This window comes from Falco cherrug, chromosome 3 (assembly GCF_023634085.1).
Source record: "Falco cherrug isolate bFalChe1 chromosome 3, bFalChe1.pri, whole genome shotgun sequence".
NCBI classification, from domain to species: Eukaryota; Metazoa; Chordata; class Aves; order Falconiformes; family Falconidae; genus Falco; species Falco cherrug.
In genome coordinates, this window is record NC_073699.1 from 59,377,059 (window position 1) to 59,403,708 (window position 26,650).

The following is a 26,650-nucleotide window of genomic DNA, read 5'->3' on the forward strand; positions in this document are numbered from 1 at the left end:
GTGTTGCCCTTGCCCCAGGCCTCACCCCAGAGGATGGGAGCACAGCCATAACAGCAACATGCTTTGGCAGTGCAAGGAGTGGGAGGAATAGCACTGCTAAACGTGCTTCTTAAGAACCACGGCAAGAGGCACCAGGAGAAGATGAGGGCTCTGGGTTTCTGCCACTCTTCTGGATGCTGTTGCAGGTGTCCCAAGGGGATTGACCAGAAAAGGAGCCAGCCCTGAGCTGAGGTGGGTGGAAATGGAGTCTGCTGAGTCTCGGCGGAGAAATAAAAGGCTCCCCTGGGTAAAGAAGTACCTCTGATCCACAGGGTGCCTGTGAAGGCAAAATGCTACTGAAAACCCATGAGGGGCTCTGAGGGGCAGAGCAGTGTCCATTTAAAGAGAAAATGTGTTTTAGTGAAGCATCTAAAACGGAAGATCGTGTAGCTGTGTAAAGGACATCTTTAAGCCACCTTTGCATATTGCCATTTGATTTCTGATCTGTACACATTTCAGGCATGCTGAGGCCGATCCTCCTTTTTTCATTCAAATATAGAAATGAAAATATTTTAAATGTGCACATTTAATCACCCCTACCACTGTTGCAACAAGCGTGTTAAAAAACACTTCTAACCCACTGTTACAGATGTGTTCGTATTTACACGGCTTTAATTCAGATGGAAACATTTTGTCCCTCATTTGCTTAATTGGCTATTTGCAGAGTGAGGAGCTGGTCAGTGCAGGTAAGCGTGCCAGGAGCTGGATTTGGCTGCTTGGCTCTGGCTTCCCTGGAAGCCTGAGGCAGAGGCAGGAAAGAGCGTTAGCCTAGCCTGCCTGAGATGGTGGTCCAGCATGAATGAAGAGGGAAGGAAAGCTATACACAATCTTTACATACTGCCTTGTCCTTTCTGACTTTTATGCTGGCCATAATTTAGTTCACTCAAATATATATTAAAGGGTTTAAAATACAGTGTTAGGAGATTAAAAGTGAAATAGCTTTGAATGTATTTCTGGAAGAGTTCCTTTGCCTTCAAAGTGTCTTTGAAATGCCAAGAGAAGGTAGACAACAGGGATTTACAAGAACGGGCAAGTTTAGTTTCAAGTATTTCCTTTTATTTTAGGAAAGCACAATGCAATCTGTTGTATATGTGCTCTTTATGAAAAACACTTTCATTTATTACATTTCATTTCTGAATGAAAAGAGGGAAAGCCAAGACTGACGATGGCTGGTTTTTTTCCCCTTTAGGCCAGACACAATATAAAAAAGTGCTACAATGAAAAGTAGCCCTAAGACTGTATTGCCTTCTCCAAGTTCAGCATTCAGATTCCTAGCACAAAGCGCAGCATTGTGCCAGACGGGTACTGTGCTCTGGTAACAAAAAATGACAAAGCAGAACAAAGTGAAAATCCAGAAACATGTCCTGAATACTTCTGTAAACCAGTAGAGGAATGTGCTAAAATTTGCCTTCAAATAAGCAGAAGGCCCCCAACAACACAGCATGTGCAACCCAAACCCAAGAAAAAATAAACCTCTATTGCTAAGTATCCCAGCTCTCAGTTTTGTAGCCTACAATGGACAGCTCAGCTCCCTGGGGCTTAATTATCCCTGGCTGAATGCCCCACCTACGGCGTGGCTGATGGGCACATCCAACATACATTGCTGTGCTTAATTTTATTTGCATTTTAGTGTTGCTAGAAGGTAGAATAATCCAGCACAGTCTGACACAGGGCAAACACTGAAGGACATCAGAAAGGAACATGTACAGAACAAAGTCATTCAAGTGCATCTGTCTGAACCTGCTCATGATACGGGTCACCAGGCTAGGGTAATTTGATCATGTTGTCACCCATGTTCCGCTGCTTTTTCAGTGCAGCAAACACAAAGCTGTCATGCTACCAACAGAGACAAGGGCAGCCCATAGAGTTTTCAGCATTCTTCCCCCTCACCAGGGATTTTTCTGAGTTTTGAAGATCCCCTTTTCTGTTTTTGTTTATAATGAAGTGAACCTCCTCATGGGGACGTCCTTGAAGCAAAAAAAAAAAAAAAAAAAAAAAAAAGCCCAAACCCCAAAACGAACACCCCCTCAACCTCTCTTTATGTCCTTAGTATGTTGCTAAAGAGTCAAGCGTGAGAAAGAAAAGTCTAAAACATGGAGACAACTAGAAAAATCTCATCTGCTGAAGGGCAATTCAACGTTATCAGCACAAAATTGGCATTTGCTCCCTTTTGCTTTACAAAAGATTCTACTACCAGACTACCAATCCCTTTCACTGCATGGACCAGCACACCACAAAACTGCCTGGGACATGCCTGTGTGACAGGGTTTTCCACTTGGTGAGGAGTGGCAGAAATTGCAGTAAAGTGTATTTGTGTCTTTGCCTGATTTTTCAGATTCTGTTAGGGCTACACAGGAAAGCACTTTAAAATAAATGAATTCAGAAGTCCACAGTTTGGTGTCATGCAGACCTCTAACGTGTTTATCTGTCTACCTCTAGCTGTTGTGGGTTTTTTGAATAAGCCCATGGTGTCCTGTCAGAGAGCTCCTGTTTGTTTGATAGAGGGCAGCAGGAACTGGATCAATGTTTTTTAGTAGCAAATCCTTCTAAAAAGCCCAGTCCCTTTTAAAACTCTCCACATCTGGCTACTGCTAGCTTCAGCATCAGACATGAAACCATTCATTTGTGATTTTATTACAAACCTGCTTTCATCCCGAAGGACAAGGAAGCTTTGGGTTGGTTTTTTTTTTTTTTTTCTTTTTCTTTGGGATGTGGAAGTGTTGAGATTGTGTGACCCTGTTTCAAGAGCAATCTTTAGTTGTTAAAATGTTATCAAAGCTGGCGACTGCACAAAAATTCAGATAGACATTATAACAAAGCTTCCTCTTTATCTTAAAGATCCTCTCAGATGCTGTGTACAATCGATAAAAAAAATAGGCTAATGAACTGAAGGAACATTTCCCTTGCCATAGACATGCTGTATCTTCTCCCTGCATTCTAGACACGGTAAAAGAACAGAGCACAGCATGGAAGGGGCACATGATGCCATATACAATCGAGTTGGTAAGAGAAGCAGATGGAAGATGGTGCAGACAGACATTATACAATTATCTTTAATCAGAAATCTGGTCTACATAGTGGTGCTGATTCCCATGTGGGTGTGTGCATGCATGGGGAATAATTGTACGTGCTCTTCTGTTCCACCCTGGAGAATGAAAACAGATGCTGAAATGTAGAAACGGTTCAATCCAGATGAACCAGATCAACCCAGTCATACCAGGGCAAGTCGTTTCTGTGTAAAAGCAGACATTTTTGTTTACACTAGAAGATAAAGCCATCCTTTCCCGTTACACTTAGCAGGCTAAGATATAACATTGTCAAGAACACCCAGCTTGAGAAGTGTGTCTTTCCTCTCAGAAGACCCTCTGAGGAAAGCTATGGGCCTTAATGTCGCCCCTATTGCCAATCGTACTAAGTATATGCTCAAACAGGTTTTTGGAGATCCTTGCTTATGGAAAAAATGTCTGAGCCTAGACCAAACACGAGATGCAAGGCTCTTGCCTTTTCAGCACGAGTCTCCTTTGGGCTGGCACTAATAATCTCAGGACCACGTGCTGCTCACCAGCAGAGAGATAGATTTAACTAAGCTGGAAAAGCTCTTGCCTCCTAACAGGTATAGTGCAAAGAACGAACAGTGCCTGAGGGCCTGAGCAGGTCAGTCGTGCCTGCAGCCCTGCCTGCAGCCCTTTGGCCCCTGCTGGCATAAGGATGAATCCTTTGCTGCTCTACCTGTTAAAGCCTTTCACCACTGCTTTGATGAATTCTCTCTTCGCTGGCACAAAAGTCAAACCTTCCTTCCTGCAGAAGACACTCCTTCAGCTCTCCTTGGTGAGGCCAGGCTTGCCCACCTGATCCCACATCACTTCATGTTCTTGGCTACTTCAGTGCCACCTCTCCCCACGAGTAAGACTCAAAAGTCATCCACAGTCAGCTCAGATGAAAGACTTATTTTAGTAATTCAAGCATTTCGGTCTGCCAGCCAGCCACCTGTGAGCACGTGTTTGAGGGTGAGCCCCCCGAGAAGGAGGGAAGGAGATGCCTCCAGGACTGCTCAGGCATAGCTTTTGGTGCTGGACACAGACCGCTTCACTGCCACTTCCATGAGTGCTGCTATTATCACAAGTGAGTCAAATCACACTGTCATTTTCCCCCTCTCAGCTGTCCGGTAACATACTCAAACCATCCTCTTGCACACCTGTGGATCTGCACTTCCTCATGCATTCGTCAAATGGAGAAGTTTGAACGTCTTTGTATTAATAAGTTTATTCCTACTCTGAATACTTACAGACAGCTTTTTAAAAATTTATTTCTTTATTTTAACCCCAGGATATCTGGGATCAAGATATCCCATTGCAGTCCTTGTGTTATTCTACAAAAAAAATCAGTCTCCACAAGCTTGGCCCTCACCTGCTTAATTTAATTTTCAGGTCTCCCCGATTCCTACTTTAAAAGTTTGATTACTTCTGTCAGTGGGAAAACCCAAGAATTACATCTCTCTGCCAAACCGCAGGAGGAAAGCAGTTACTTTTCAGGAATGTCACCTGGCTGTGTGCTGAGCTGGCTGCACAGCCAGCCCTCCCTGCTTAGCACCGCGATTTATGCAGCAGCCCTGGCTTGCTCCAGGGAGTGGGAGGATAGTGCTCCAGCTCTGCTAAAAGGCATCTTCTGGGCAAAATTCCTGAAGCTGAAAGTCCTCCTGTGCTGCTCCAAGTTACAATATTGGGCAGTATTTACCTATGAATAATGTTTTCTAGGTAAATACTAAAAAACCTATTTCCTCTTGAATGTTACTGCTGTGTTTATTTAATAGCAATTTTTCCTGACAAATTGCAATGAGTTTTCAGTGTTCAGTGTCCTCAACTCCACATGGACCTGAAACTAGGTGATGGTTACCCACACACTGCATGGACATAAGCCTGCAGGCCCAGCCACGTGCCTGCTTCTGTACCACCTAGTTCCAAAAGACATTTCAAATATCCGGGCTAGATCTGTATAAACATCTCCTGGTGAGGAACACATCTTAGTTTTGCAAGTCAGCTTCATTACACCTTCGCATAAATACGCAGCCACCTGCATTTTCCATAAATGCATTTTACATATGCAGCATTTTTTCACCCCCTATTCAGTCTTCTGCCATTTCAAAAGTTTCAGTTACCTACTAAAAACAAATGGAAAAAGCAGATTCAACACCATCTGTACAGTTGTGCAACACAAACCAAACTACTGGAGAAACTCTGGAAAGGAAGTACATTTTAAAGCAACAAGGAGGCGAGGCTAGTAACTATGTTAACTCAGTTTTATGGAGAAGGGAAAAATCCCAAAGCCGACTGAGCTAAGGGACTGAGCTCACCTTCTTACATCTCTGATTAACAGCGCTACCTCCAAATGAATGACTGAGAAAGCAAGATTCAACACAGGGCAAAGCATGCTACCTGGCAATTACAATGATACGTCACCCATTGTGGGCACGCTTTATTTCCTGATACCACCAGCAAATTGTTGACCTGGACTGTAATATGCACTGGTGGTGACTGTGGATTTTCTCTCCTCATGCCTCTTGATGGGTTCATTTTGAAAAATCATATGCATACTCTTACTAAGAGGCTATTTCAGTATCCTCTGTTTTAGCTGGTTTGTACTTGAAGGACGCTAAGCGGTTTAAAATGCCTGAAGAGAAGACTGCTTTTTCTTTTTTTCTAAACAAGTACTTCTATCTTACTACATTTTGCTTCTCTGCAGACACCTGTGAGAATCCAGCTACTCCTGAAAGTGCAGGGGTTGAGAGGGGGTTGATAAGACAGAGCAGTGACCTACTGGATAACTCTACAGGCAGTTTCTTGAGCTGTGTCTGGATAAGTATAGCTTGGAGCTCAGATATGACTTGCAGCTGTCTCTTCCTGATAAAAAAGCAAAGGCTCTGGGGGAAACTGTTCAACTGGGAGTTACCACTAAGATAAAACCCTGCATCTTCTTCTGTCATACCAAAGCTGGAAATAATAACTTGTATTCCATATTTTTATTTAAAGTACTGTCTAGAATATAAGTAAATTAAAAAATAATGATGTGCAGTAGGGTTTCTAGCAAATTCTCTACTGATTCTCTGGGCAACAGTGTGCTGCTCTGGGGGATTTTCCCTTTTATCACTGATCTTGCACAGCAAAAGTGATACCCCAGGAGCAGGGAGACTTTCCTTCCATGTAACTTTACCAGAGCTATTCCTCAGAAAAAAGGAGCTGCTACCACTTTTCCTTCAGGTGCGTTTACATCAAAAGAAATCCAACAAAACAAACCCAGTTCATTCTAAAAACTCAGTTATCCATGTGTATCTTATAATTCTATCTCTCCATTCCGAAGTCTTTCTGGTTTTGTTTTGCAGTGATTACAAAAAGACTTTTCTGCTGTATAGAGATACAACATGAAGTGATAACCTGTTTTTTCAGGTGTATATATTAAACAGATAAATAAATAAATAAATAAATAAATAATAAAAAAATATAGATAGTGGTCTGGACAAGTTGGCATGTCAATGCTTTTATAAACAGGCCCAAAGCATACCTCAAGGTGGGAGCCTGCAGTTGATTTCTATTAATAAAACTTTTCTGATAAATACAAGTTTGCTCAAAAGATATAAAATTATGCTTAAGACACATTATTAGATTTTTTTCTTCTTTTTTAAAAAACAGATGCCTTCTGTGTTATAGGCTATTGTTGGGCCAAACTTGTACAGAATGAATCCTGATAAAGCAGAGCTATCTGTATTTTGGAGTATGAAAGAACAAAGGAAAAAAATGTCTCAAGAAACCTGCAAAATAATGCAAAATCCTGCTGGGAACTGAAAAGGAACTTTTTTTCCCCAATTGTTTAAAGTAGTTATCTTTTGATCACATGAAACACATACACCCTGAAACATTTATTTGGGTCTGGGAATAAAGAAATGGACAACAAGTTATCATGCCATTCATCATGCTGTTAGTGTCAAGTGCAATGATTCAGATGAAGACAATGAGAACATAAAAAATATTTCTGAAGAGTGGATGTTCTTCAGGGTTGAGAATTTTCAAAGGGGTTGTACACCTCATTTCAAAGGAAGAAAGCCTGTCCTGGTTTCAGCTGGGATAAAGTTAATTTTCTTCTTTGTAGTTAGTGCAGTGCTGTGTTTTGGTTATGATGTGAGAACAACGTTGATAGCACACTGGTGTTTTTAGTTATTGCTGGGTGATGTTTATACTAAATCAAGGACTTTTTGGTTTCTTGGGCCCTGCCAGCGAGAGGGCTGGAGGAACATGGGAAACTGCAGGGGGACACAGCCAGGACAGGTGACTCAAACTAGCCAGAGACATTCCATACCATATGACATCATCTTGAGTATATAAGCTGGGGGAAGAAGAAGGAAGGTGGGGATATTTGGCATTATGGCATTTGTCCTCCCGAGTAACTGTTACATGTGATGGAGCCCGGCTTTCCTGGGGATGGCTGAGCACCTGCCTGCCCATGGGAAATGGTGAATGAATTCCTTGCTTTGCTTTGCTCGCATGCGCAGCTTTTAGCTTTACCTATTAAATTGTTGTTATCTCAGCCCCTGAGTTTTACATTCCTTTCCGATTCTCCTTCCCATCCCTCTGGGTGAGGGGGAGTGAGCAAGTGGCTGCGTGGTGCTTGGTTACCAGTTGGGGTTAAACTACAACAAAGCCTTAACCCCTGCAAAAGTCAGCTGGCTTTAAGTATTTCCAAATATTTACTTGAATTTAATTATCATACTTAGAATTAAAATATGCGGTTTACTGAATTGGTACACTGCTCTTTTCAAATGAAAAATTAAAGCAAAAAAAAAATCCAGCAAGTTCAGATGACAAGCAGAAAAAATGCCCAAATATCTGTGTTTGCACAGGGAAAGGAACAAAGCTAGTTCCTTACAGAGGACTGACTAGTAGTGTGCTCTCTATCCCATATAAATCACAAAACAACCTACTACTTATGAATGAGTTAAGAAACCTCCCTTTCCGTTTCAGAACACAATAGTAGGATACGTGGTCAAGCTGAAGATGGCCTTCTGTCCTGCTCAGAAGATGAAAACACCTGGATATCTGTGCTTTTGTTTAAAACACCATAGCAGAGGGGGAAAAAAAAGGAAAAAGAAACTGTAAATTTTTCTGGATAAATAACTTCTACCTGGCATTTAAAACCACAGGCAACAGACTGTGACTCATGGGTTCGGATTTCAGTGTTGACAGAAATTTGCTGTGTGACCTGGAGGAGAAGTCATACAAATTCTCACAACCAGAAAACAGGTATGTTAATACTTCCCTACAGCATCTCTCAAGTGGCTTTGTGATGCTGAATTAAAGTTAGCAGACATGACTGAGGTTTTTCGATGGAAGAGATTAGTGGCACCATGTTTTTTATTATATTTCTGGAGGCAAAGGTGACAGAATGATTGAAATAATAAACTTCAGCCCCAGAGACAGATATTGTACATGAAGCGGAACAGCTGGTTAATAAAGAGTAAAGAATGTTTGGTGTGATGGTCAAAAAGTACTTTAGAAGAAATGCATTTTTCTATTAAAACTATTATTGGCTGTGGATGATGATTTATGGTATCATCTCAAGCCAATGGTTTTGCTGAGGTAAGACAGAACTCTTTCAAAAGATCTCCAGCATCATAAAACTTCAGTGAGCTATGGAGAAGTTTAATGCCTAAAATGTCAATTTTAAGCAAAGTGTAGTGAAACCTATGTTATGTTCTCAAGTCTCACAACTCTTATGAGTGGGCTGCAATTTTACTCATGAAGTAACACAATTTAATCACGTTGCGTGAGTAAGCATCCTCTTCCTTAGATGACCCCTTCCTTAAAAGGCTGTTGTACTTATAGCGGCTATTTTTACTGCTCAGTTTTTTAGTCACCTTGATTAAGAAAACAGACACATTATGATAAGATATTAATCCATATGTTATTGTCAGGAGCAACAGGGCAGAGACCTGTCTGACGACGTTTGAACACCAGCATGTCTTTGCCTGCAGGTGGGATGTGTAGGGCTGCCTTCGAAGGTCTGCGCAGGGTCCTGACAATAAGATACGGATGTGCCAGGTAAGGGCCAATTGTCAACCCACCACACTTTGTCCTTCTGACTAAGTAGATTGGGGACGCTGCTAGGGAAAATTAAGCCAGACATTCCAGCTCTGCAACACCTTTACATTTTCTTGAACTCCTCACAAAGGGATGTGTTCTGTCTCTTTCAATGACATGAACATGCCTGAGCTACCCACTGGCGTATGGGCATGCACCGACACATCCAGGCAGACGGGGGAAGCACGAATGTCCTGCTCACTGTCCAAACACAGTTCCCAGTATTTCACCATGACTAGACAAACTAAGCCACCTCGAATTCATAACTTTTTCTGTTTAGCATACATCAGAGATCAGCTATGATAATTACCTGGATTTGGTGTAATATACCGTGTGGAATCACAGAATGCAACAGAGGCAGGGTGGCCTTCTTTATGTGACTGCTACTGTGAAACATGTAATATAATGTACAGAAGGGACCGGGAAAGCTTGAGAAAACTGTACAGATGTGGACTTGAAAAACTGAAAGCCTGGTCATGTAACACAGTGACGGATATGTACACAGAGGCACCATGGATTACCAAGCAGGCAGGGAGCTGGAGGATGCTAGTGTGGAAAAAGTAAGTTCCCAGTAGCTAAACTAATGGGGTAATTCCTCGAGATGTTAATAAAGAGCTCCATATAGTCCAACTGGAGCCAGCCAGCCACTAGAGGGAGGAACAATCTAGTGCTGCCAATGATTGCTGTTCATTAGGCTTCTGCAATGCTTTACGTTTTCCTTAAAGCTCATCTTACGAGCCTTGCAAAATCTTTCCAGTTAAAGGAAAAAATCCTCGAGTTTTCACAGTTGGTGAAGAAAGCACACAAACACAGAGTTCAAGGACTCAAGAAACAAAACATAAAAAAGATGGTGCACATCTATTATATCTTAGAATATATTCTGATTTTTACAGCGTTTGTGGACCTGATTTGCAATTAATTAGGATTCATTGGGTAATTTGCTTTCATAACATTCAGCACATCATTACAAAAATGGTAGGATTTAAAGCTTTTTTATGTGTTTTTCATGAGTGAAAGTATTTTTCTTGGTGATTAGAAAGGGCAGGTCAGCACTGGGTCTGGAAAAAGAGTTTTCCTTCTGTACAGAAACTCACAACTTACTAAACACATTAACTTCCATATTCGTTAAGAATAAAGCTATTTGAAAGTAGAAACCAAAGAGAAGCCCAACACAATAATACACTCTCTATGGCTGTATTACCAGTCTTGCTCCTTTCACTACAGTAACTATGCTAAATATCCATCTATAGCAGGAAGAAAGCAATTTGGATATGTGAAGGCAGGTTTTTGTGTGTACAGCAATTCACTCACTACTCACTAACAGTAACTAACTAACAGATACTCAGTAACAGGAAAACGCTAAATAAAATTAGAAAGCTGTTTGTATCTGAAGATAAGCAAGTAATTAATTAGATAGGTAACTGCTAGATGTTTAGCAGGTCAAATCTTAAGAGTTTTGCTGAAGGTCTATTGACGGGAAAGTCTGAGTTATGTTTTTTCCCTCAGCTTAGGCAAATTCTGCATAAATTAACAGGCCCAGTCCTGCTCTGTCAAACAGGAAAAAACCAAATTTAAACTCAGCAGAAGGAAACGGATCAATATCCTTCATAAAAAAGATTGTAGAAAGCTCATGGATAATATCTGTTGTGAGTGCACTAAGAGCTTGGAACATAGGTAGAAAAACACTCCTCCACTTGTTCTTGTGGGTTTTGCTGTCCCCAGCAGCACCGTGCTCTTAGCGGGTGATTAGGCTGCCATCCGTGCGGCTGTCTGCCCCCTCCAGAGAAGAGAAATCAGGAGACAGTAACAGGAGACAAATGTTTCTCCAAGCCTTCCAAATGGCTTTTAACCAAGAAAATTCACGTTTTCCAGGAACAGGCTTGCACAGAGCGTACAGTGGGAACCCCCTCCACTCAAACCAGGCTGTGATCTTCAACGTGTGTGGTGTGCTTGCTTCTCTGTGTAGCACACACCATGGCAGCTCAGGCTCTGAGATATATTAAAAGATTTTTCCCTAGCTATGAAGGCCTTCCCTATGGGCAGTAAAAAACCCAAACCAACCAACAACCAAAACATTTTAAGATTCCCTTCTGCTATAGTGTGAAGGGTAAGAAATACAAAGAAAATTTATAGAGAAGTGAGTGGGAAGCTGTGCGTTAGTGTACATAGGCAGGACGTAGAGGGAAGAGGAGAGGTAGGACTAGCTGAGGGGAAGGATGCCTATCTATCATTTACCCCCTGTGAAAGTATCTGAACCACCTCTAGGACACATGTTAGGAATGGGTGTGGGCTGCATGGTGGTAAGAGAGGGGGAGATGTGTCAACTTATGAGATCGTACCTATGCGTTTCAACAGACTCAGCAAAATGCAACATGAGTTATTGCTACTCCTAGGAATCACATGCTCCTCCTTTGGGCTTTCATACTTCATGGGGAGAGCAAATACGTACAGCAGGTGGAAAAAGCGAGGAGAGCATCCTGGAAGCAGGATGCACGTGGGAAGCACGGTTGAGAAGAATTGACCCTTCTGTCCCTAGATGAGGTCTCTCCAGCCTCTGCAGCTGCAGAATGCAGTACAGGATACCGTACTGTACAGTACAGGGAAGTACAAGGACGACTTAACTTCTTCCCCATGCTGTGCCTCGCTGCTCACGCAGTGCGGTGCGGCTCTTCCCAGGCATCTCCATGAGCACAAGGAAATGCTGCCACCAACCTTGCTTCAGGAGTGCAGAAAGGAGTGAAGAGCAAGGGGGCAATGACTAACAATGACTGTACTAGCATTTCTGCTGCCTCTTTAGAAGGCTACTTAATTGCTGCACTAACTGTAATGAAACAATGCTTGTGACATTCCGATGTGCAGGAGGTGAGTCTTATTACCCCTTTCTACCCAGAGCTGGAGGCTCATTGATACCCACTGCTGGGAAGAGGCCAGGCAGGGAGCAGCAGTGGTGGGGCGCCTGGCACTCCTTCCCTGGCCTCTGCTCCCAAGGCCACATCCTACCTGCCGTGGGGGTGCAGCATGTAGATGTAGGGGCCAGAGTCTCCCACCACCCTGCTCCCCTCTGGCAGAAAAATGGGCACCACACTTGGGAGTTTTGCAATTTCTGTCCTTCATTTTAATTGCTGAACTGATCCTCCCTTTCCCTGTGGGAACAAGGCAAGCCAGGCACTAGTTCCAGGTGCACCCTTCATGCTCTTTTTAGACCTGAGAAACACCGAGCAGCCAAATCATACCTTAGAGTGCTCCTGAACTATAATTAACCTTAGTGTATCATTTTATGAAAGAGAAAGCTGTTAGATTTGCCTGAATTCAAAAGAACTTGAGAGAACAGTGGCAAGAAAATGTTTTTAACAAGCAGCTTGATTAATTCATGGCAGAGGTTATCATCCCATTGTGTTGGGTAGGAGGCTGGCATTTAAAACTTCGTGTCTACTTTGTCAGGGGGGAGAAAAAACTTCCATAGCTCAGATTTTAAACGTTACGCTTGAGACTTGTAAACAACCCACTGCAGAATCCAGTACTGAGGACCCAGATCCCAGTTGCACAGTATTCCCAAGGACTTTCAGAGAAACAGCCGACAACTATTTTTCTGTGCCTTATTCAAATGAAGTCTCATACCTTAGGGAAAAAAGCCCAGTGTTGATTTTGAGTTACAGCGCATACCTCCCCATGGAGCGAGACGCCCTCCCAGAAGGGTATCTCAGGCCTGTACTGGGAGCAGTGGGTAGCCCAGGGAGCAGGGCAGGGGATTTCCATTCATCTCAGGTCTAACCTGGATCAGATCTAAACTTCCCACTGTGGCTGACTTCAGTGCTGTTAATGAAAGAAACACCTAGGGAGTAATTGTGAAATATAAGATAGTACAACAAAACCTGTAAGATTAAACTCAGAAGCAAGATTTTACCTGATTTTGGCTACAAAAAAGACTATTTCTATTTTTTCTTTCTAGAAATACAAATATTCTATTTATGAGATGGGATTAGATAAAAAAAAAAAATTATAATTGAAAATATTGTAAAACAGACTTGCAAATAAGCATCAGGAAGTCCTAAAATCACTGTTTTAAGTATTATTTTACATGTCAATTTTATTTCACCCTCTTCTTTAAAAATATTTCTTCAAAATAAAGGTTCTTCCTCTATATATAATTTTTTATTGTCTATTATGTACATCATTTAAAGGTGGTACATACAACACATAATCTGAAAACATATTCGAAAGATGAAGAATCTCTACAACATCAACAGCAAACTACAGCTCTGTTTTTAGAGACAGCTGTTCAGGTGATTCACTGTTTGCATGAACTTCAAATGATTTATTTTATTATTCTTTGGGCTGTTGCCCTTAAGGGAGCTAGTTACATTAAATAACAAGCTACCATTATATGGACACACTGATTCTGAGAACAGGGGAAGGGAATATAGTCATAACACGCAATTTCAATAGAAAACGAGGGCTTGTCAACCTTCTGCCAGAGGCAAAACACTTGGCCAGATACCGCAGTCATCACAGAGATGTAACGGAATAGATTAACTTCTCTGGAGAAGGGACAATTAAAGCTGATAGGAAAAAGCCTCCTTGGTGTTCACGTGTGTTTGCAGAGCAATCCATGCACAAGGGCTGCCTGACCGCTGGTTGGTGGCAAGAGCACCTGGGCTGCCATGCTGTGGTTGCGAGCCGCTGTGGCAGCTTCTGCCTGGAGAACTGGAGCAGTGAGCAAACCCAGTTGCCCAGGAAAGCACTCCAAAGACAGCTTGAAGCGTGGCTGAGTGCATCTAACTACTACGACGTATATGGGGGCAGCAATGGAGCACCAAAATGAAGGCAGGCACAGCCATTTTCCAACACAAGCTGCATGCCTCCCCGGTGAGAAAAGGATGCAAAGAGAAGGATCCATGAGTGCTAGCAATGGACCAGCTCTACTCAGGACTAGAAACTGTGGGATAAAAGAACTGTGAAAGACTCACAAGGATGATATTAGTAACAGGACTAGTGAAAAAGGTTAGTAATTAAATCACCGCTGATGAAAATCTTAGCAGGAGAGTGTATTAGGATCAGGGCTACAATAAATGAAAGCTGAAGAGAGTGCTACACGGTTATTATTTTCAAAGGTGTGAAATTCATTTAAAAAGAAAATAAAATAAGCAGTGGGGAGGTGGAAATATGGAAGTAGTTGATAGCCAGAAGGTCATTCTGTCACTGTGTGAAGGGACGAAGACTCTAGATGTGGTATTCTTTATGCAAATCTTGGCTTTTCTAATGGAAAAAAGGATGCTTAGCTAAGTACTGATTATTATTACTTAGTAATATTAAGGAATCACTTAAAAAAGAGAAAAAGAGAGAGAAGAGAAAGGGACAACAGAAATAGTGACACAGTGCTAACATTTGTTCCAGCCAGTCAGTCTAACATCTTACCTGAATAAGGCATCATTCACTCCCTCTCAATGCAAATTCGTTCATTATGGGTAAACAGCAGTTAACTTGTGCCCCAAATCAAATGATCTCAAAGTAGGGGGGGGGGGGGGGGGGGGGGGAAGTAATAGACAGAGAGTTACTGCTCTGCCAGAAATGACAATCTACCCAACAGTAAATGACTGAACAACTGCAGTGGCACAGCCTGACTCACCAGCATTTCAAACAAGTCTGAGCAACACATCTCTGCCAAATCCCTGTTGTCTCACAGCTCTTACAGCCACATGACTGAGATGAGTCCAACAGATCCTGCACCAGTCTGAAATCCATGGCTAGACATTTAGATTGGACCCTATTGACTAGACAGTGCCAATGTTTCTGAGATTTTCAACATCTTTGACTGCAACTTCACAAGGATGGTTGAATGACATGTTGGCTACATCCCACTAGAATAAGGAAAAAAGACCTTTTCAGAGTCAGAAATTGTGTCGTGTGTCGTCCCCCCCACCTCCCCTGAAATAAAAAATTCCAGCTTTTATAAATATAATTTCTATCACTGCTACAAACATAAATTTTATGAGATGAAGTCATGACTCAGTTGATATCGTCATTGACACCATTTCACCCAAAGTGGTTGTAAGCTTACTGCATTATGCATGTATCCTTGGTTTTGAGATTTATGCAACGTTCAGAAACAAATTATTTCTCTAAATATGATAAAAGCAAAGTAGCAGTTTTAAGTTTTGAAAAAAAGAGAGTAAAAGTAATAAATGAAGTAAAAACCTTTTTTCCATTCTAGTACATTCTCCAATCTTTGTTATGCAGACAGTAACAAATATTGATTATTACAAGACAGAGTTTTAATGAATGTCTATATTATGCCTATTTTGGTGTGATGAAGTAATAACTGTGAACAGTTTTAGAACTAGTCCAAGGAGGTCTACCTTCTAAAGATGTTTTTCAAGGTTTCCTTTCAAGTGTAGAGTAATGAAGGCTTAGAACAGATTTGCAATAGCAATTGTCAGATGTAAAACTGGTGAGATTTATATACTAGTCCTGAAAGCTCCTGAGCTTGCCTTCTGCATGATACATCACTGTCACAGTGCAGAGCTGCACAGATGCAACCCAAGCATGGCTGCCACTCCAATGTCATTTAAATAAAGGGAAGGATTTGGGTGCTTTGATGTGGCTGCCGGCATTCCGGGCTGACAAAAACAGAGCTTTCTGTGGTCGCTGGGTTTGCTGCAGGCAAAGCTGCTGGGCAGCTGGAGTGTAGCCTGGTCAGGTAGAACAGCACTTTGGAAGGGAATGGGAAATTGCTGTGCAACTCCATTATAGATGCAACCGCAGCAATCTCTTACAGAAAATCAGAACCTCAGCTGCTGCAGAGGTGCTTTCAACAAGAATATGTTTTTCACACCAGCATATAACACAAGCCGTGATCGTATGATAGTTCTCTATCTTTGTGGTGTATGATGAATAAGAAAGCAGGCACAATGTAAAAAAGTCTTTAAGAATTTTCCCTAATTTCTCCTCTCCTGAAAAGATTTATAACTTCATTAGGAGGAGAGGAGTTTTTAAAAAGTCAAGCCTCTTCAGGTGAACCTTCATTCACGTGTGTCACTGGGAGCACAGTGTATTTGATGCTGCCCTACTTCAGCACCTTAGCTGCCAGGGGCCATACGCTTTCTTTGCTGCACCCTGCCCCTAACCTTCATCCCATACTGCACCCAAGTCAGCAAAGAATTACCAAAATAAGTTGAAAATTACTCTATCTTAGCAGTAATACAAACACAAAAAAATAAAAGAAACAAATGACTGGGCATCAACATGACTTAGATATTAACAGTAACTTTTATTTGTGAGGGCAGCACAATTACTTTCATGTCTCTTTCTCTCACCCTAACATGGTGCAAATTAACAGAAGATCCCAAAGCATGTCTGCAACACTGATTGTCTTGTAATTTCACATTGAAACTAAAGCAAAATACATTATTTTATCTTTTTCTATTTTTAATCTAAAGGGGCCCCAGCATTTCACAGTGAAAGAATATTGCACTTCTGGCTGATCAGAACAGAAAATTATTATGAATAATTAACTTAATTATTGTTGCCTGCTTGCTTGTCTTGTTATGTTGGACATTAAGTACTCCAGACTGAATTTTGTGCAAATGCACATCTCATTCTATGCCTGTGAATTTTCTGCATGGCAGACTTAATACATCAGCTGAGCTCCCCTTAGCAGGCTGAACCAGACAGTACAGGATCACATACCGAGAGTCAAGCATGGTATGGCTGGCAGCAGTTGGAACATAATTTCAAAACGCTAGCAATGAAATAACATTTAAAATACATGCGGCACTGCTGTGGGTGGGATATCTATACTTACTATTCAACAGCAGTCCTTCAGGAATAATTTGGTCCTGATGAGAATTTTATTTTTATATTTAAAAATAAAGTTAAGGAAGTAAGAACAGTGGCAGTGGGTATATTCCATAGCCTGAGAAAGACAAAGAATCATAAAAGAGAGGTCTGGAGGGGTCTTCATGAGGTCATTTTGTCCCTCCTCCAACCCTAAAGCAGGATCAGCAATACCTACATTTGTCCTGGCAGACATTTTCTACCCTTTTCTTGAAAATGTCCAGTGAAGCGATTTCTCTTGGCAATGCACTCCTGCGCCTAACTATCATTACCATTAGGAAAATTTTCCTAACATATAGCTTGTGTATGTCCTTGCACTCTAAGGCAGCATTTCTTCTCCTGTCCCCACTGGACATTATTAACTTCCTTTCTGAGGCAGCATTTTAAATAGGTGGGCAGAAGCAGGGCTAAAAATAAACAAGTCCAGTTTTGCATGCAAATACGCAGGTTGGCTGTGTAAAAGCTATACCCTGAAAGAGATGGCTGAAAACCACATCTTGGTTCAGTAATTATAATTGTGTTTCTTAAAGCAAGCCCTAGAAGTGACCATTTGAACCATAAAGTATAGTGATAGACCTTGCTTTTTAAAACAGACAATGGGGTGGACTTACACTCACCAAAATAATTTTCTCTAAAATGTATAAATGTTTACAGGATTTAACTGAGAGAAGCTAACAATTTACACTTCCATCTGTAGCTATGTGTAACATAAAGCTTAAAGCTGGGCCACGTGAGTAGATACAGGACAAGGACTTCCATTTCTGCAAGTAAGCCAATCATCTAAATGAAGTTGCAGCTTTTCTTTAACAGAAATATCTGCTCCAGTATTGCCAAAAGATCACACTTTGACTAGCAAATTTAAAGTATTTTTTTTGTTTTTGGCTGATATTTATTCTTGGGTAAGTTAATTTTAATTGATGTCCTCAGATTTCAACAAATAAAGGTAAAAGTACAAGCCAGGCAACAACTGTAGTGTAAGTCACAGATTACAACCAAATTCTGACTTCTTCTCTTAGAGAAACAGGAAATAACTTTGTTTATACAAATGTGACATTACTGACATAACAGGGCACAGGGACATATGGAGCTAGGTGTAGACTGACAGAAAGGTAAGTTTCACGAGGGGATAAGCAACGTCTGCTAGCAGTGAGACTGTAATAGCTAGGGCATCCCAGTTTCATTGCAAGATAAACTGGTGAGGATCATCACAGGAGGAGTGCCCATCCTACTTACATGCTATACAGCGAACTGTAGGAATGCCCTGTCTCCACAGAGGATTGTACAGTGAGATGAGCAGGTTCATTTCTGTGCTGTAAAGGTGTACATATCCTTGTGTGTGGGGACACAAAGCCCAGAAGAAATGCTGCCATGGGGCGCAAGCTTTCTCACATGCCCATCAGTGATATTAAGCATTAACTGACTGATCATGCTATATGTATCTATCATCAGTGGAAAGTTGCAATTGTTCATTAAAAGCTCCAAGGTCAAAGTTCCTTCAATAAATCTATATCCTCTGCTCCTTAAATATCACGTACACAAAATAGATGTCAGCTGCCCTAAGGAAACCATTGGCTTCAGAGGTATACTCACTTACTACCTCAAAATAAATATATTTTTTATTGCCTTGCCTTTCAAATTTTCTTCTGACTTACAAACTATTCACTAAACTTAATCATACCTGACACATGAGCCTGAAAAGTGAGAAACCTGTTTGAAGCTTCTCCCTAGCTTTCAAAGAAAAAAGAGAAGGAATTGCGATAATATGAACAAAAAGCTAAGTAATAATATCATGCATCAGTAACTGCAGACTGGGAAAGTTACTACCCAGGCCAACAATACTTCTAGAATACTATTCCTCTGGCTGCACGTCCAAACCTCATGGAGATGCTCTATTCTCTTTCATATGAAAGCCAAAAAAAACCCCTCTTCAAGCAAACACACCTCAAGGAAAACAGAAATAATTCTTTCACTAGCTAAACACCTGATGAAAATGTAAGAGAAACATACTGTGAAACACTAATAAAAGATTAATTAGACTTATTCCTTTTGTACTAATAAGGAAAGTCATTGTTCCCTAACTGAAAGTCACTCAACAAGAAAGAAAATTAACAAGCTTCCCTGCATGTGTCTAAAAATACTCCCTATAAGGAAGATGAGGTATTGCATCACGTTGTATGGTCCCTCTTCCTTCCCCCTACCCCTGATCTGGGCCAGTGAAGTTAATGAGACATTTTTATTAATTTTAGCAGAATGAGGACAACACCTCCATTTAAAAAAGCAGTATGCTTTTGTTTATATAACACCTTTTTCTGGGGATAATTTGAAACATGTTATAGTAATATAGAAATAGCCTAAGGTAAACAGGACCTCATTCCTAAGACCAAGATGGTTTTCATACCGTATTTCACACCATACTGTATGGTGAAATGCAGTGTAAGGACATCAGATTCAGTTTGCTCAAGTGCCACAACAACCTAGCCAATGTGTCAGGCTACAATTATCCTTACATCCCTTATCGTTTCCCTCAGTGCAGACACTTCCCAAGAACAGCATTTGTGAAAAGCTGAAAAAGTGGGAGAACCATCTCCAGAGTTTATATTGATCCATGATTTTCTGAGAGACTGTATATTTCAGTTTGAGAAGCCATGAAGATTTCTACATACGGAAATGCATGTGTTGCATCACTATAGGAAAACCAAAGCTATAATGACCTCCAGCTTTGCTCATAAGATTTAAAAACATCCTTGCCATGCAACATGCTGTGTCTTTAGTGTAAAAACCTTTTGGACCTTTGCTCATCCTTTCATACATGTTAGTCCACGTTTGAAAGGCATTATTCAATTTCACCGTTAATTCACTCTGTGCATATGATGCACTTTATCATCCCATCAGTCTATATGGATGTGCCCATGCGTGCATATCCCCTTTCCTCCTGATTACCACAAATTGCCATCAGACAAAATTATTTGAGAGTATTATTTTTACAAGTGTAAAGGGATTTTCTATCTGAAACACCTTATACTATGTAACAATGGGGTGGCTAGATTTTTTTTTTTACAAGTAGTCCTAGCAGAGCTGGTCCTGCAACTCTAACAAGATTTGATTTGTAATCTAGGTTGACCCTAGTTTGAATGCTTGTTCTCCAGGAACTGATCTGATCCTTTCTCAGACAGGTGATGAACAGTTAGAATTCAGGACGTATAAATCAGATCTACCCATTTCTTCTTGCTTTTTCCACTGTTTTTGTTTGCTACCAGATTCTGCCTCTTAATTGAGCTTGATTATTTACTGTGGTTTTATAGGATGTTGAGAAAAATAGTGCAGAGGCTTTCAAGACAATTTTATCTTCAGAGTCCCATAAACATATAAGTATAAAGTACTCATGCTATTTGTATTAGCACACAGAAAATAAGCCTGGATGTACACAAATAACATGCACATATTTTGAGATATAATTTTTGAAAGGTGTCTGATAAACTTTAAAGTTAGGAAGTGGTTGGTTTATTCTATTCTAAGTATCACTTATCTATGCAGTAAATCACAGGAATAGATGCAGCTATGGTGGAAGTTACACAGACAAATTCTTTACCATGGGATAAAAAGGAGAAATGCCTAATGTTTTTTGCTTATATGCTCACACATTCCTTTCATCATCAGTGGTGTAATTTGGTGCCCATTAAAAAATGTTTGAGGTGTTTATAACTGTGTTTCTCCACGTCATAGATGACTGGAAAAACACGACGTTTCTATTAGAATATCTTGAAAATAAAAATTTGTTAAGAAAAAACTGATTTCTATTCTTCCTTCTCTCCTTTTTACGCAGGTTCTACAAATGCATGTCCAAAGTATCAAGATCATTGAAACTGTCAATATACTAGTGATCAGAGTACAATTCATCTCAGAAAAAAGTTTGCATGATCAAATATTAATTCAAAGGAACAATTCTGCAACTGTATATAACCCAAAAAACCCATGCAAAATGTCCACAAATACATTACCATTAAGTACTGTAATATTTTGGAGAAGAAAAAAAAAAGCAGCTGTGCAGAAGACTCAAGTGGCTGAAGTCGCTACAGTAGCAGCAATATTGAGTTAGGAAGCAGAATGTGAAGCTATGTTTTAAGTGGTGAGTGTTTGTACAGTAGAGTAGAGGAAGAGGGCCAGCAAAAGTAGGAAAACTATGGTAACAGGATCCCTCTCTTAGACGTCTTGTCCTCAACCAGAGTTTCCAGTCCCTCCCAAATTCCTCATCTTTTAGCTCACTAGCTATTTTGCTCACTCAAGAGATCATAAGGGATGGATGCAGATCTTTCTTTGCCTTACTCAGCTACAGATCGTCATAAGGTTTACTGGAACTTTGTGCCTTCCAGACTGCAGTCTCTCTAGCGAACTCGGTTAAAGCTGGCCAATGGATTCAAAAGTTACTGGGAGGTGGAGATGACAGGTTGGCATGTGGACGTTGTAATTGCATACTTTTTTTCCAATGAAAACCAGGCTAAGCATAACCAAGGTACATATAGGTAGTGAAGAAACATATCCTGATCTGAGCTCAGCTGTAGTAGAGTTATCTGTCGTCTGCACCTTCTTTAGAAGTTAGCTAACCAGTCCGTTTTCCATGTGCTTACAAGGGCAAGAGAAACTTTTGCCACTTTTCAGGAATGGGCAAGAAAATGTCACTTTTTTTCCAGCTGATCAGTTTATCTAGGCTGAAAGATTAAACACCAAGAGGATACTGCCAACAAGACAGAGAGAAAAAGCTGCTTACTTCCCGGTAGGATAATGAGAGTGCTGCAGCGGAGGTGTGCATTTCAAGATCACAGCAAGCTGTGCTTTATTCAGAATGGTACCACAGCATTTGACACGTGCTGTAACCACATGGATACCATGGCATGGGAGAAATATTGTAGGAGGGAGATTGTAAGGTATAGCAAGAAAAAAACCTCAGCAAACCCAGGAAAATAAATTTGTATTATGTAAACGAGACATGACACAGTTGTGCTGTTCAAAAGTTATTCCTTATATAAAAAGAAACATTGGTAATAATGAAAATCCTTTCTTAGAAGACTAGGTGCATGAGCAATCGTAGGTAGGTAGGTGGGAGGAACAGCGTGGGTCATGAGACCAATATTAGACTTCAAGTACTCAGAGAGGAAAAGTCCCACAAGATGAAAAATCCCTTCAAAACCAACAGTGAAAACAAAAGGGAACATGTTCTTAAGTTGTTTGATCTGCCAAAGATGAAAGTGAAGCCAGCTAGAGACTGCATACAGAGAAAACAGAGAAAGAGAGTAGCAGAAGTGCAGAAGGTCCCTGACAATTACCACTTAGAAGCACCAGTTTCCCAAGGTGCCTTGTTCTTCACTAACAGAAAAAACATAATTAGAGGAGTGGAATACCATTCAGCGTTAAGGTGTTAATAAAGTTCTGCTAGGTCAGCTAGAAAGTCCACTAGTGTCAGTAAAAGGCTGCCTGCTGACTAGAGGGGCTTTTGGCTCATTTCCGTAATGCTCTATTCAGGTGCAAATTGAACTCAAGTCAACAATAAGCCAAGGAAGTAACTTGTTATCACACATTACACAATTGCTTGATGACCTACATGCAGTGAGTCAGGGGCCCTAATTTAGTCTCTGACCAACACGTCAGCAAAACTCTATCACAACTCTTTGAGTAATCAGGGTAGCCCTGGGATGAACAAGCAATGTCATGGTCAAGGTCAAGTCACGCTACTAAGAAAGTATGAGGAAGTCTGCAAAAAAGACCCATCATAACAGAAGACTTCAATTCCCAGGAAACACTTGGCTAGTTCTCACCTGCCTGCCTGCCCCGCCCCCCCCCCCCCCCCCCCCCAGTTATCATGTTCAGCAGAAAGGAGTAAAAGCAATGTGTAATTATGTATTATAGAATTTGTCTCTGAAAGTGGAAAGCTTTTCCAGGAAGACACATTTCTATAAAGTATCATCATAGATTAAAAGAAATAATTCAGCCAGTTTATGCTGAAAAGTCATTGAAAAAGAGAAGCCATTTCATATTTTGTCATCTTTTTTGTTTTACTACCATTTCCCCCTTCCTTCTACCCAGTGATTTACATCCTACTTCTGCATAGCTCCTAAGCTTACATGAATTTTAGAGTGCAGCTTAAAATTAAGCATACTCCTAAAAGCTTTCCTGAATAGGAAAGGTTTTAAAAACATGTGAAAAGACATATTTGACCAAGCATTTTGCTGAATTGCAATAATTTGAAAGCTAAACCTAAAAGCTTCTGCTGCCTAGCCCCTCTGATCTAACATCCTCTGTGGGTGAACAGTGACATGCAGGACTTTTTATTTTTAATAATTCCATTTTCTTTTGCAAATCACATATCTACAGAGAACAGAAATGACCAAGAGCAAAGACACTTACTGTGATGCACTGTGCTCCACATTACATATATTACAAAACTATGTAACATATGTTTCTAAAGTCTCAAAAAGAATAAATTCTGTGCCTGTTAGTGTGTCCATGCATAAAGCATGGCTTTATGGAGTTTGTGGTGGTATGTAACATTTATGTTCACCTCGCAGAGATTGCAATAACTGATCTCAGAGGAGGGTTTTGGCTCAGACAAGGATGTGGTAAAGCCTGCTGGATGATGAGAGGAATCACTGGATCCCTTGAGTAAGTACCAGCTAGCTTATGAAAATCCCTGCAGAAAGAGACTGCTTTCTCCTTTGGACACTAATGGAAAGACAGAGCAGAAGCAATTCCTGACTTCCCCAGAGACAAAGTCAGGCAGGTTTCTCTGGGGAGCTGCAATAAGCATGTTTTTTTCCTTCTGGTCTATTCATCACTGATGTCAAGAGCACGACATTCTTAACAAGGATCAAACTTTTCTCTAAAATCTATTTCTCAGATAAGGTCTCTGGGAAAAAAAATGGGGTAGAGGAGAACAAGGAAGGAGAGGAAATTAATGAGGGAAATGCAGGAGGAGTCTTTTGTCTCTAATCACAGATGGTAGAAGAGATGCAGCTCTTCTTTTTCCATTTTAAAGCTACAGCCTTAGGCAAGTTATACTAAAATTAGGTTATTTTTGGTTCATTGAACTATGATTCACTATTATAGCTACAAATTTTGCAGAAGACAGACAGAAACAATTGTTGATTTTAATCTACACTATTTTCTTTCCTGGATAGAATTTATTTTCTTGCTTTAGGGGCCCTCTCCATTTTGGAATAATTTAAAATAAAACACTAATACCAAAATTGTCCATTTGTGTAATTTTCATGAGAATCTGGGTGGTTCTTTTAAAAGGCACAGATAAAAGAAAACCACAAAGTGACATGTAAAAAAACATAAATTCATCATTCCTCATGACTAAAGCTTTCATAAATGATTAAAAAATAATTCAGTTTTGGTTATATTTCTCCACAAAATACAGTGCAATTCTGAGTGAACAGGGAAACCCTGGATTTGTCTATTTTCAGATGGTTATTGTTCTTTTTAATTAAATGTCAGATGCTCTCTGATGAGTTGCAAAGACTAGCTTAGGGCTAGTTTCACATGTTGAGTATACATAAATATACAATTATGCAAAGCTTTTGCAGGCCAAAGCTGTAATTCAGGAAAGTATTTAAAGAACAGACCTATAAAGAACAGAATACTCAACACTAACAGGTTGGAATACTTGGCAAATTCAAAGCACAGGCAGTAGGGGTCCCTTTCCAGAATAACATGGAAATACATTCCCAAATCTACTGTTGTTCAGAAAAAAACCCAACGCAAAATAATTATGACCAAACACACTTGTTTAAATACTTTCCTTAACTGGTGCCTAGAAGGTAGAACCCAATAGGAACAGAAACTGCATGTCTTAATGGAGCGCTCTGTATGATGTAGTAAAACATGGACTTACTTGAGGGTGGTGAGCTCTGTAAGGGATGGCTGGGTGGCCTTGAGATAGCTCTCTCTCCGTGCAGCAATCTTTGGAGATGGCTTTGGACTCGTATCTGAGTCTCCACTGTCATCATCCCCCATGGCTTTGATGTAACTGCCACTACGCATTCGTCGGCAGGGAATCTCATCATCTTTCCCTCGTGGAGTGTATCCAGTCCATTCATCTTGAGGAACCTGAAGTGATAAAACCAATTCCCTTATTAGCATACCCTGAGGTAATTGCACAGCAATACTTGACCGTGCTAAGTCACAACAGAGCCGTAACTAAAACTCTCGTGGCCAAGAGCCCATCCTCAATCCAATTTGACTGTGGGTTGCTGTTTGCAGCAGCGGCCTGCTTCATCCCCTGCGTAGGCGCAAGAACCTCTGGGGCTGTTTGGTATTTTCCACTACTTATCTGGGAAGTTTCTAGCAAACATGCTGACATAGGAACCTCAGTTAGATCTAACACTGGGCTGGATAAATCTGGCTTTTTGGTGGTTTCTATTCAAAGTGCTTACAAACCAGATCAGTGTGGTTTTGGTTCAGCTCAACATACTGAGCACCTCTGGGGAGGCACAAAACATGAAATACAAATCCCTATATCATAATCTTTTAAGACAGTGTGCATAGCTACAGTCACCAGGATGACTTTGGTTGAAGATACATTTCAGATTAGTGGAGCTAGGTACTAATCATCACAAGAGTAGGTTTGCAAGTGTGAAATTCTACTGCTATCGCTTCTATAGCATAATTAGTGTGACTGAACACCTGCCAGCTTGCAGGGATCCTCCTTTTGAATTACGTTAGCCTGAGTGCCTGAGCCATACAACTCTTTATTCCCTTCTTTTTCTTCTTATTGATGTGCATTATTTCTCTTGATCTGAAGGAAGTGCTGTCCCTTCTTTGCACTGGAAATCTGGAACACTCAGAACGTGCAGCCATGGCATTTTGGAACATAGCAGAGGATAGTACAAGAGCATGGTGCTCTTGCCCACCCATCCTTTCCCTTTGTTCCTGGGGCTTCTGACCATTGTAAACCAACACTGTTCTCTTTCCTGTAACGGTAGAAACAACGTACAGTGCAGCAGAGTCCTTGAAGAAGTTGTCCTGAAGTTATTTTGCAGAAGCCCCATTTTTATAGTAAAAGTGAAACCACCAAAGGGCTTTTTAGTTAGACATATTTTGTGTTAGATTTAAATAAATGTATGTGTGAATTTTTAGTTTGCTACTTTTCTGATTATTCTTAGTGAATCAACTCTATAAAGCAAGCTATAACTACAATGCTCAGAAACATAAGTCATATTAAACAAGAAGTTTCAATTTTGGGTTGCTAAAATTTATCCCGCAGCTTACAAATATGAGCATCTACCAGGATAATCACTGACTGTCTCTTTTCTATGGAAAGTTTGTTCTTCAACAACATCTAACTTCTGCTAAGTATCTTATGTATCCATTGCTTCCCAAACTTCAGCCAGAGCATTGACATGCTAGCTTGTTTAGACAACCAAAACGGAAATGTTGGACTGTTTGCTAACAGCTTAGCTATTGATTCCCACTACAAACATTATAAACATCAGAGGCTGTAAGGCCTTTCAAATGTTAATTTCAATGTAGGTTAAATTTTTATGGCAGTTTGTCAATCTATGTTGCTATAAACTGCAATCCAAATCCTACTTTGCTATACAAAGGAACAGAGATATTTCATGGTCCTAAGTATTCATGGGCTTATTACTATTTATAAT

The 26,650-nt window shown here is 40.6% G+C and overlaps 1 protein-coding gene across 2 annotated transcripts in view; it reads right to left on the minus strand.

The window, feature by feature from the left end:
• Positions 1-26,650, minus strand: part of DLGAP1 (DLG associated protein 1) — a 429,900-nt gene that overhangs the window by 103,042 nt on the left and 300,208 nt on the right. For both annotated transcript variants that reach the window (XM_055705957.1, XM_027804193.2), the window contains one exon: positions 24,886-25,100. In XM_055705957.1, coding sequence (XP_055561932.1) covers positions 24,886-25,100 — 215 coding nt within the window. The remainder of the gene's footprint in view (positions 1-24,885; positions 25,101-26,650) is intronic.